The sequence below is a fragment of the Suricata suricatta genome, chromosome 5 (genome assembly GCF_006229205.1).
Source record: "Suricata suricatta isolate VVHF042 chromosome 5, meerkat_22Aug2017_6uvM2_HiC, whole genome shotgun sequence".
Classification (NCBI taxonomy): domain Eukaryota; kingdom Metazoa; phylum Chordata; class Mammalia; order Carnivora; family Herpestidae; genus Suricata; species Suricata suricatta.
In genome coordinates, this window is record NC_043704.1 from 48,394,413 (window position 1) to 48,406,990 (window position 12,578).

Sequence of the window (12,578 nt, forward strand, 5' to 3'; positions counted from 1 at the left end):
AGTGTGGTGGTAACATTGGACCATTTTTGACACTTGTTGGTTTGGCAGTTTCCCTCTGACCTTTCCAGTTTTATTCATGGACTATGTCAAAAAGGTTTCTTTCATGAGTAAATTTTGAACCCAGGTTCAAGGTGAGTTCAGAATATACTCAAATTCATTCAATCCTTTTTTTTTTTATGCAGGGTTGTACACATTTTAATAATTTTCTTATGTATCTGGTATTTAATGCTGACAGGATTCCAGTCATTGGAGAGGTTTCATTGCAAGTAGCTGCAGGTGTGTTTCGTGGTAGAGATAAAAGTTTTTAGTGAAGCAGACTTGTTCTTTTAAACAAATTTACATCCTAGTAAATAACGAATATAGATGTTGATGTTGTGGGGCAATGTGGTATGCTTTTTGTCTTATCCTATTACTGTTAAGTCAGAGTTTTGAGTTGTAAAGGCAAAACATCAGATACCAAATCTAAAAGAAATGAATGATTTTAAGGATTGTGAAAATGGTTACTTAACGTTTATTCTTAAATGGCTTAGTTTTTATAAGAGTGAATAAACCTTAAAGCATCTCATTAGCACAGTAAGATGTATTTGTAGCACCACTGCTTCATTTAAAAATACTGTCTGCAGTGTGTTTTTACTTGGTACAGTTGTTAAATAGGCCTCCCTTCCACACCAGGTTAATGACCAGCTTTATGTTAATTCCTGATTTATCATTTAAGCATCTGTTCTATATTGGGAATTATGCTAGAACAGGTATTTGCTCTTAGGGATTAAGTCGTGCAGAAACATAATGAAGAAATATACATATAGTGGTTTCCATTTAAGATGAGAGCATTTTAAATTGTTTAGGAAATACCTGTTTGCTACTACTTGGTTTTGAAGGAATAATAAATACTTAGGAATAAGTTTAAATTTCTCCTCTCTTTTTTGGTCCATAACATAAGACTGATTCTCTGGAAAACTTTTCACCAAAAGAAAAATAAGATATATATGTGCTTTATTTTGCCTTTTCAGCAGGCTATAGTCAGCAGACTGGACCCCAGCAGCCTCAGCAGTTCCAGGGATATGGCCAGCAACCAGCTTCCCAGGCACCGGCTCCTGCCTTTGCCGGCCAGCCTCAACAACTGCCTGCTCAACCTCCACAGCAGTACCAGGCGAGCAGTTACCCTTCACAAACTTACACCACCCAAACCTCTCAGCCCGCCAGTTACACTGTGGCCCCTGCCTCACAACCTGGAATGGCTCCAAGCCAACCCGGGGCCTATCAGCCGAGACCAGGTTTTACTCCACCTCCTGGAAGTACTATGGCTCCACCTCCTAGTGGGCCTAACCCTTATGCACGTACCCGCCCTCCCTTTGGTCAGGGCTACACCCAGCCTGGACCTGGCTATCGATAAAGAGGCTCAGCTACACTGATTAATGTAGCTGCTAGCTATTTGCCTCCCAAAAGACTCCAGTACTACTATTTTAATTTGTATTGAAGCCCAGAAATATAAAAAGCAGAGCATTTTTTATGATATCATTGTTGCTGTTAATTGAAAGTCTAATTTGCTAGAACACAAAAAGACCAAAATGAAAGTTTTTTTCTTCCCTTGCTTAAGTGTAGCAGCCGCCTAGTTATTTTGGAACACTACTCTGACGTGTGTAAAGTGATTGACTTTCTAGCTTGCCTTGTCCAGAGGATATTAAAACGCTAGGTTGAAGTTTAGCCATCTTACTTGGCTTTTTATTATTAACATGATGTACTAAAATAGATCCCTTTGAGAAGACAACTAGGTATGTATAAAATGTAACATTGATAGGCTAATAAAGATAATTGAATCCATTAGTGGTCTTGTATATGTTAATGACTAAATGACATGAGCGAAATCCTTTTTGATGTTTGGTCTTGAAGTATAGGCATTTTACCTTAGTTTTCTATTCCAGGAAACATGTTGCCACTTGGTTTTTGTCTTGACTTTGGAAAAAAAATGCATTTAATAATGGTTGCCTTAAAACGATGACACATCTATAAAATAGATTTCAAAGGCAGATAAATTAACATTATATGTAGACAACAGATACAAAGGAGGTTGGGTAAACGCTGAATAATTTTGTGATTTTCCTTACATAGGTGAATCATTGGGAAATGAAGAACTCAGTCTTAAAAAAACTACATCTCTTTATTGCAGTTTATACTTGCTTGAAAAATACAAAACTTAGCATTGATAAAATCGAAGCATGTTGAAGGGAGAGCAGAGGCAAGGTCCTCTCAGAATAAGGGCAACAAGGCAGCATTCCCTGATCCTTCTCCAAATGAAGGACTTTTTAAAAATAGGTTTTCATTACAGGTTGACTTAGACAAAATTATGAAAACATTGTCTGATACATTCATGCCTCAAGGTCTTATGGTAGGGAGGTCTTGTGTTACTTCACATTCAGACTCTACATACAGCTTCATTAGAATTCTAAAAATAATACGAAGATAGTTGCTTGAAGGGAGTTTGACAAAGTACATTCAGACACTAACACATTTATGGGTAGAAAGACCAAAATGGGTGCTTTGAAATTGAATGTCAGATATTCAGTTTGCGGCTGAAATCAAATTTACGGAATCAAACAATATTTTCAGTAATTTGCAAAGTTTAAGTAAATGTATTATATCGCCCTGAATGCTTAACTACTGAAATGCTTCAGAAAAGCTATTTAGCTATTGCTACAAGTTTGAAGTTTAAATAAACATGAATATTAGGACCCTCTCCCCCCATGTGAATGCTGAAGATAATTTGATCTAATAAGTTAAACCAAGTTGAGTTTTATGGAATTAACTCACCAGTAGGAATACACTTTAATAAAAGTAATATTTTTTAAAAAAGTATATTAGTTTTTGATGTTAAATTTGCTATAAAAGTATCTCAAAACATCATTACAACAGTGTGATAAATAATATACAAATGATCTCTTAAAATACCATGAATAGGGAGCCAGCTTCCCTAAAATGTTATTGTTAATGTCAATATCTTGTTTTCTTAAAATGATTTTGTAAAACCTGATAAATATTCTCAGCAATCTAATAAACATCTACTATTGCTATTAAACTTTAATACATAGTAAACATAACAGCTTTAAATGAATGTGACAAATACTATAGTGTTTCCAATTATTTTTTGCCATGATAGAAGGCACTTTTAAACACGATTGTAGCATCTACCATTTTCCAGGAATTGTGGTCCCACATTCATACCACTGGACATAATTGATTTGGGTATGACCACCTATTTCTCCAAATTGGACAGGTTCCTGGCGAACTGCTCTGAAATAACCTGAGAAGGAAAAATAATTTTATTTTAATAGCTGCTATATTTTTTGCCATCACCACTCACAGATTGAAAGGTGTCACTGTATGGCTGAATGTTAGCTCTAGGTGAAGTGAAGTGTTTTGGAAAATGGATGGTAATAGAGACCTGGTGTCTTTTCCTAAGGCAGTCGTGGTTGGCTAAGTGGGAGGGGCACCTGAAACTCCTCCGCTCGCTGCCCGAGTTTTGAGCTGGTGGGTGATGTCTGCGGGACCAAGCCGAAAGAGGGGGGAGTCAGAGGGGTTTTGTGTTCTGAGTGCCTGGGCCGTGTTCAGTACACTGTCTGCATCTGACGTGATGGTGTTCTTTCTGCACATTACAGACTAGCGGTCTGTGAATGTAAATGTTAGGGCAATACACACAATTTGCAGTATGGTTCATATCCAGTTTGTAAGAGACAGCAGTTTGCACTTCTAGTAAAAGACAACTTAAAAGCCAGTGAACAAAATGTGTTGCTGAAAAGACTCGTCAAATAACTTAGAAACCTGTTAGTGATTGCTGAGTAATGTGGACATTTACTTTATTCTCTCCTGCCCTGCCTGGATAAGGATTATATTTTCAGTCTTTTAACTTCTCCTCAAGGAGCTTAGTGCTAATACGTCTTTAGCAAGTTACAGTGGTTATTCACTCACCAGAGTTGTTCAGTTTTAATTATGTTTATATAATGACTTCTAAGGCACATAAATGGGAATTTAAAAAATGCCAGTGTGCTCAATATGACAAAAATAATAAAGGTAATACAAGAGTGATTTAAGGTTGGGAAAGAGTACTCTTTTATAGCTGTTTTTGCAAATTCAGGTGTTCTTGAAGTAGAATGTCTTTAATAGATAGATGTCTGTGTGTCATTTCCTTTAGCTCGAAGGAAGAGTCAAAGACTGAGAGGAATGTTGAGAAATTTCTATTAAGGTCTTATGTGAAAATCTTTTTCTCTAGTCAGATAATTAGAGCAGTAGTACAGTAGAATATTTTTAAAATGATTGCTTTCTTCAGCTTGAATTCTCTTTGTAAAATCCTCTGGCTTAGGAAGAGGCTCAAAAAACATACCTTCTTTGGTTGGTAACTGGTCAGAAGTTAGTTGCTGTCCCGTGCGGCCATCCAAAAATGAGTCCACAAACTGGCAGTGATCTTCTCCATGGCCTCTCTGATCGCCTATGTTATAAAATTTTCCTGAGGAACCAGAAATTAAAAGCATCATGAAGTGTGCCTATCTTTGATAGAGGATAATTCTGAAATCACATTTTTTCAGACAGAGCCCTGCTTCTGGACTTCCCTCTCCCTTCCCCCTCCGCCCTGGTACAAGCTGTCAGTGTCTCCTGACCGAAGTCTGGAGTAGGCTTCAGCTGACACCACTGCTTTTACTCTTACCTCTCTTACTCCTTCTCTTCCCCTCCTCCCAAATATCAGTTCTCTCTTTAAAATGCAGCTCAAATGTTACTCCTCTTCCTGAATCTCTCCTGCAGTCTCCTGTTACATCCAGAAGAACACCCCAAATCTTCACCTGGTTTGAAAGCTCCACGTGATTTACGCCCGCCTGCCTGACCTGGCGACGCCGGAGCCGCACCGAAGGAGCTGCGAGGCGTGCTGGGCAGACGCCTTTGCATTTCTCTTCCTTCTAGTGCTTCATCCCTACACTTGCTGGGGTGATTCCTTCTCATAGTTTTCTTAGCACAAATCTTAGCTTTTCAGAGAGGCCATTCCAACTAAAGCAACTCCCTTCAGCCATTCTCTCATCCCTTTAAATTTTCTGTACATAGTTGTCTCAAATTGCTGCAAGAAAGCAGGAATTGAGTTTTTTACTGCTTTGTCCCCAGCATCTAGAAGACATCTGAACACAGTAGCTGCTTAGTGAGTGCCTGAACAAATGTCTACAATTCCATGGTGGGGCCAGCCTTGTTGAAAATTTTTACGGTATGTATAGACAAGAGAATGGGATAGCCGTGCCACTGATGAGGTCTGGAGCAAGGATTTACAACCTACCCTTGGGTCGGGTGCTTTGATCTGGTCTCGGACAGACATAAAATATTAAATCTGTCCTGTGCCTTCCACGATTATTGTTACACTCCTTATCAGCTTTCTGTCGGTGGTGGTGGTAACAAAATGGAACTTTGATGTGGCAAGTGCCTTTAGATTCAAGGTTGCCATGATGGCTTTGTTTCAAGTTACATTTTCATTGTTTACATTCTAATAGCATGTCTCAAATCCCAGGCCAAGTATTCCAGGAATATCTTGCTCAAAAAGAAAAATTTGCTCAAAAGGAAAGGAATGTCTGGAACTGTCCATAGAAAAGGCTAAGTTACGGAAAGCTGTGAAGCATTCCCTGAAGGAAAAGGCTCAAAACAGAGCTGAGAGCCTCACTTACCTGTGAGGGAGTCACTCAGATAAATCTTGTATCTGAGAGAGTTGCACAGCTGCACCCCTACGAACTTTTTATACCATGTCCGTTTGACGTACTGTTTGCCCTTACATTCTGAGTAAGAGTCTGAATTAAAGGGTCTTTCGGTCCAGATGGCGTCTCTTCCTGCTACAGAAGGAAAACACATGGTTTGAGGTTAGCATCCAACTTTGAGTATTGAAGAGCTGTCCTAAATGCTTTTCTGTTTTGTTTTGTTTTTAAAATGTTTATTTTTTGAGAGAGTACAAGCAGGGGAGGGGCGGTGAGAGGGGACAGAGGATCCAAAGCAGGCTCTGTGCTGACAGGCTGACAGCAGTGAACTGCAAGATCATGACCTGAGCCAGAGTTGGATGCTCAGCTGAGCCGCCCAGAGGCCCCGATCCTAAACGCTTTTTAGAAAGCAGTTTGCAAAGTTCATTGTCAGCTTGCTGATAACCTGGTTTTCTCCAGTGGTAAATATGGGAGTCAAAACATTCTATGAGTTTAAACATATAAACCCCCAATTAAGTTCCTGTCACGAGTGAGAGAAGCAGTATGTTTAGGTGTTGAATGTAGACAGCATCCCTTTAGGAACAAATTTAGGGTTTGGTTTTGTTGTTTTGTTTTGGTAGCATAGCATATTTAAACAGCTACTTCAGTGTGACTTGCTATTACAGGTGGAAATGACATTGTTCTGTCTTGACTTATTTAACAAATTGTGAGCTGGCCTCACACATGAATGACAATGAGTTTCAAAATATCTAGCTTGTTCCCCAAACATCTTAGGTTCTCAATGTTAGTGAATGTTTTAAGTAAGCATTCGCACCTGGCTAGTATTCTAAGACTAGATGGATGAAAATGAAATCATGACCAAAACTCTGCCATGCCTGTTTAGGTGAATCAGTTTAGAAAAGCGTGTAGTTGTATTCACACTGAGACAGGTACTTACCAGAAACTGGCTCACTCACTCTTGGGTCAGCTGAAGAGAAATAGCAAACAGAGTCAGATGTTACTAGGTAAGTAAGCCCTGGTGTTTCGGTGGCGCAGTGAAGAAGGTGGACGCCTACAGTCAAGTCTGACTTGCAAAGTGGTACACTCTTGCTAAAGACTGAATTTGAAAGGGTGTTCTGGAATTGTTCTCCATTGGACAGTCTTCTGGCAGGCACTCAGCTGTATCTTTTGGAATTTTTTGTTCTCTAAGCCCTCATTCCATTTTAAAGCTTCCTCTTTTATAGAGTCAAACTATTGATGGTAAAATTACCAAAATGCCATGAAGTTCAGTTAGTGTAAAAATCACACAAATAATGCTGTGAGTATGGATTTATCTTTTAAAGGAATTGGAGCATAGGTCAGAAGATTTCATAGCTGCCTATCAAAAAAATATCTCCTTTCTGGAGATACTACGGCTCAGTGTGTCTGATATTTTGATTCTAGGCATGGATTCTAAACATACAGAGGAGGATTTATTCACATTTTCAAGTATAAATACACTTTTTTTTTTTTTTTTTGAGAGAAAGAGCATGTGAGCACATTTGGGTGTGGGAGTGGGGGAGGGGTAGAGGGAAGGGAGGGAGAAAGAATGTTAAGCAGGTTCTGTGCCTGGCATGGGGCTCCTCCTTATGATGGTCAGAGATCGTGACCTGAGCTGCTCAGGTCAGATGCTTAACAGATTGAGCTATCCAGGAGCTCACTTTTTATCTTTCAAACTGATATGCCTTTTTTATTTTGACACATCAAAATAAGTGAATAAAAAATGTAAGTAGTATATTTAAGGCTACTTTGATCAATTTGCTTTTTTGAAATTCAAGAAGCTCTTTATATACCATTTATTTAGCTGAATTCCAAACCATCTCTGTATGCAAAACATTGTGTCCATTTAGATTCTTGTTTTGGGAATTACTGTTGATGTGATTACCTGATTCAGTACTGAATGCCACCGTGTTGCTGGCTGGGCCTTCTCCAAGTGGGTTTTTGGGTTTCACCTGGAATTCATAGCTGTGTAGGAGAGAAATTTTTAAAAAATGTAAGATATCCCTTAGAGGTAGGAAACAATATTCCTTCCTGATTATATTTTGAAATCATAAGTACAGTGAAATCACACACATTCTGGAAGCATCATGAAGAAAGAAAAAGTACTTTTCAAACAGTCTAGGCTAGGCCTTATCTCTTTACGTTAAAAAAAAAACATAAAACTAAATTTCCTGGACTTGTAGGTATGTTTGATTCTATCCTTAAGAATTATGCATTAACTTACTATGCAATATTTGGCAAACTTCATTTATAGAATACTTACACAGAGCAAAGAAATTCAAGCAGTAAAGCTGTTTGCCATTTGCCTGAAAGTAAGAGTTCCTTTTAAGAGCAACTTAGCAGGAAAAGTCATTATGAATGTAAAACCAACTTGAGTCAGCTGACAGTATTTTGAATCTCAAATAATACAAGGCTTTGGGGAGATAATTCCTATTTTTGAGAAGTTTATAACTGAATAAGAATGCAGAACACATAAAAGATGGAAATGCGTTTTATAAATGAGTAAAAAACAGAGCCTGATGTCAGATCATGACCTGAGCCAAAGTCAGATTCTTAACTGACTGAGCCACTCTGCTGCCCCCAGATTTTTGACTGTTGCATTAAAACACTGCCAGAATTTATAAGATTCTAGCATTACAACAAAGACAAATAACTTCTTGAGTGCCATATATATCAGAAACAATCATTCTTCATACTCTATATAAGATGGTATTCTATTCTTTGGTTAAGAACAATGAGTCATCATCAGGGAAGTACAAATCAAACCCACAATGAGATAGCACCTCAAACCTGTCAATGGATAAAATTAACAGCTCAGGAAACTCAGGAAACAGCCCATGTTGGCGAAAATGTTGAAAAAAGGGAACACTTGCCCCGTTGGTGGGCATGCAGACTGGCACAGCCACTCTGGAGAACAATGTGGATGTTCCTCAAAACATTAAAACTACCCTATGACCCAGCAGTTGCACTACTAGGTATTTATCCAAAGGACACAAAAATGCGGATTTGAAGAAGCACATGCACCCTAATGTTTATAGCAGCACTAACAACAATAGCCAAATACAGAAGGAGCCCAAATCTCCATCGACAGGAATGGATAAAAAAGATCATCTATCTACACACACACACACACACACACGATGGAATATTAGTGATCAGAAATAATGAAATATTGCCATTTGTAACAATGTGGATGGAACTAGAGTGTATTACGCTAAGTGAAATTAGAGAAAGACAAATACATAATTTCACTTATATGTGGAATTTAAGAAACAACAGATGAACGTAGAGGAAGAGAAGGAAAAATATAAAAAATGGAGGCAAACCGTGAGCCTCTTAAAGACAAACTGAGGGTTGCTCGGGGGGAGATGGGCGAGGGGATTGGCTAAATGGGTGATGAACATTAAGGAGGGCATTTGGGAAGAGCCCTGGGTGTCGTATGTAAGTGATGAATCACTGGATTCTACAGAAACTAATACTATGCTATATGTTAATTTGAATTTGCATAAGCTAAAAAAAATAATGAGGCTCTTAGTCATCGTACTCTCACCATCTGCTTTTACAAACTGCAATAAAGATTAAAACTTATGGGGGTTTTAGAGACTGCACATCTAAGCCTTTTGTAGACTTATCAAATGATGGAAGGTGCCATGATCATATGCAATAAAAGGATGCCAATATAAAATCATGCATGCCACTCATTTAAATTAATTGCATGAACAAAGGATATTTAGGCATTGAACAGTTTCTAGAGATTATATTCTTGCTCAGAGGCCTGAGGACCGAAAAAAAAAAAAAAAAAGAAAGAAAGAAAAGAGAAAACACACCAGTATGGTGCATGGAAAATGGAAAAAAGAAAAAAACAGGTATCTGGACTTTGATTTCAGTGAGCAATGCATTCCACATACCAAGCCACTGCCAAAAGGCCTGTGCTTTGGCCAAGTCTGATTGCTGGAATCATCTCCGTGTCTTTTTATTTCACAGTTATTTACACTTGAGCTCCATTTGTCGCATGGCCACAGATGTTCCTAAGCTACTTGTTCTGCTTCTTGCCAATGCTTCATGACACTTGACACGTTTTGAAGATATGACTTAAAGCTAAGTTTAATTAACAGCAGGGAAGCTAAAAACACATATTTTGGGGTGAATAAACCCTATATACTTGTTCTTAGCCAAAAGGCTGAGAAGTAATGAATAAACCCTATATAAAGAAAATATTTGAAATGGCAAATCTTTCTCAAGAAGCACATTCTATCATGAGATTTATAACAGTAGGTCTAACGGTAATTTCTCAGAGAAAACACCGATTGCCCATTGGGAATAAGCATAGAATGCTGTTTAAAATTTTCATAGAAGATAAGAAAATTATTTTTGATAGAATAAAACTTTTCATAGAGGTTTGAAAGGTCAAATTAAAATATGAATACTAGAAAAAAAGTCAAAGAGATGAAAATGAGCAAAAATAAGGAAATCTGATAATTCTAGGGAATACAACACCTAACTGGTAGACTCCAGAAGAGAGAGGAAGGAAAAAGGTGCAAAATTATCCTAGAAAGTAATTTCTCAGAGCTGAAAGACAGGTTTCTAGATTTCAAAGGTCTAAGGTATGCTCAGCAAAATAGAGAAAAAAAAGACTAACCAAAGTACACGAGTTGAAAAATTTCAGAGTATTGGGGTAAAGTCAAGATCTTACAATGTTTCTGAGAAGAAGGGTGCCTGGGTGGTTTAGTCAGTTAAGCATCCGACTCGATTTTGACATAGGTCTTGATCTCACGGTTCGTGAGTTTGAGCACCGTGTCAAGCTCCATGCTGACAGTGCAGAGCCTGCCTGGGATTCTCTCTCTGCTGCTCTCCTGCTTGCATGCATTTTTTCTCAAAATAATTAGTAAACTTAAAGAAAATAAAAGTTTCTGAGAAGAAAATAGGTCCCAAAGGATCCAGACTTAGGATGACATCTGACTTCTTGGCACCTGAAGTTAGAAAACAGTAGAACAATGCCTTCAAAAGTCTTCATTTTAGTTTAAAAATCTATGTCTGCCTAAACAGTAGTACTGGTAAAATGAGGATATTTCCAGACATGTAAAATCTCAAAAATATTATCTTCCACAACACACTATCCTAAAGATGTATATCTCAAGGAGCACCACAAAGTGAGGGAGTAAAAGAAGTAAAAGGATGTAGGAGTCAGGGGAGTCAAGGCAGAATCAAAAGAGGACTGGGGAGGGAGCCCAGGAAATGCTGCCGTAAACAAATGGAACAAGGAGATGACATTTTGCCTTTCTGAGAAATGGTCAGTCTAGAAATATGGATTTCATTAACAGGAGAAATAGCTAAAATAATTGGAAATGGAGTAGAGTTGACTGAGATAGGGAAGAGGAGGCTCTTGAGCTCATCTCCTCCCACGGGCGCATCAAATGTACAGCTGCACATGGAGTTCTCTCTGAAAAATCTAGAAACAAGCCGAGCAACCCACACACATTGGGCAAATGAAAGAACACCCACATTGAAATGTGTAGGAAAGGCTGAGACACACTCTTGCTATGAATCCTCTTTGTGGCACCGTGTCCTACAATTGGGAGAAAAACCCCAATTCCCACCTTCTCCCTGAGGAGTAAAGGGTTTGGACCTCACATCTAGTACCCCACCTTTTAAGACTCCCACCTGAAGGATGGGGCCCATAAACACCTATCTCCGAAAGCCAACAGAACTTGCATTCACAAGTCCCATAGGACAGTAGCCAAGAAGCAGTTCTTAACCAGCTAACCCCCCAGGGATCAGCACAGAGAGAATAGGCAAAACCATTCATGTAGCACAATATTTTCCTGAAAGAGGTTTATTTGCATATATTAAAAGCTGTAATCCAAGGACCAGGCTTCTAACTATAGTACATATGTACTGGTTGGCTGTAATCCTCACCAAGAACTGGAAAACTGGTGGACATCTTCCCTGCCCCCTCCCTCTGACTGGAACAGTAAAACTAAGTCACCATTATCTCCTTGGAAGGAGTTTGTATAAGTGTATGGAACCTCAGCTTTTGTGGCTGCTGTTCAAGGAATGCCTCCCCACACCCCCAACTCCAGCTGCCTGGCTCTGAGAACCAACAGGGCTTACATTCTTTGGTCCCATAATACTGTAGCACACAAAGCAGTTTTTAAACAGGTACAAGAGCAGTTCCACCTGATGGTTACATCCTGGGGCTAACACAGAGATAGCAGGCAAAAACACTCATCTTCCAGTGTTTCTCTGGAGGGGGTTAAGTAAGGAGTATCCCAGCTGCTATCTGAGGGTCCAGTTGATAATCAGCCTGCCCTCACGTGGTGACCACAATTCTCACCTTTGGGACACTGATGGGTTATAGAGTACCTCAGTTACTGGGAGCCACTAACAGCAAAGAAGTTGGCTTGGACAACCTCAGAGGTTTGAGGGACAACAAAGAGCCTGGGCTGGACTGATTGAAGAGATTAATTTCCTAAACAAGACCACTGTATCAACACTGAGAGAGGCGGGTGTTTAATATGCAGAAATGAACAAAGAATCCAGGAAATTGAAGAAACTGAGGAGTATGTTCCAAACAAAACAAGTTAACAGAAACAAATTTCAATATAGACAATGATTTATGTGAGAGTTCAAAATAACAGTCATAAAGATGCTTACCAAGATCAAAAGACAAATGCAAGAACAAGTGAGAATTTCAACAAAGAGAGACTTTTTTAAAAAGTACCAAAGAGAAAATGCTTAGTGGAAGAATACTATAACTCAACTGAATAAATCATTAGAGGAGTTCAATGTCAGACTACATCAAGTAGAAGGAAGGATCAACAAACTTGAAGAGAGGGCAATGGAGTT

The 12,578-nt window shown here is 38.8% G+C and overlaps 2 protein-coding genes across 4 annotated transcripts in view; one reads left to right on the top strand and one right to left on the bottom strand.

Moving 5' to 3' along the window:
• TFG (trafficking from ER to golgi regulator) overlaps positions 1-1,824 on the top strand; it is a 32,006-nt gene extending 30,182 nt beyond the window's left edge. For 2 of the 3 annotated variants that reach the window (XM_029939199.1, XM_029939201.1), the window contains exon 8: positions 1,011-1,824. In XM_029939199.1, the coding sequence (XP_029795059.1) occupies positions 1,011-1,393 (383 nt within the window). In that variant the 3' untranslated portion in view covers positions 1,394-1,824. The remainder of the gene's footprint in view (positions 1-1,010) is intronic. The other variant, XM_029939200.1, reaches the window with a different exon arrangement.
• A 315-nt stretch (positions 1,825-2,139) lies between these two features.
• The window catches only part of ABI3BP (ABI family member 3 binding protein), a 193,955-nt gene continuing 183,516 nt past the window's right edge, over positions 2,140-12,578 (bottom strand). The window contains exons 59-63 of the mRNA XM_029938697.1: positions 7,618-7,697; positions 6,652-6,681; positions 5,691-5,852; positions 4,376-4,498; positions 2,140-3,298 (exon numbers count right to left, since the gene is read on the bottom strand). Coding sequence (XP_029794557.1) covers positions 3,183-3,298; positions 4,376-4,498; positions 5,691-5,852; positions 6,652-6,681; positions 7,618-7,697 — 511 coding nt within the window. The 3' untranslated portion in view covers positions 2,140-3,182. The remainder of the gene's footprint in view (positions 3,299-4,375; positions 4,499-5,690; positions 5,853-6,651; positions 6,682-7,617; positions 7,698-12,578) is intronic.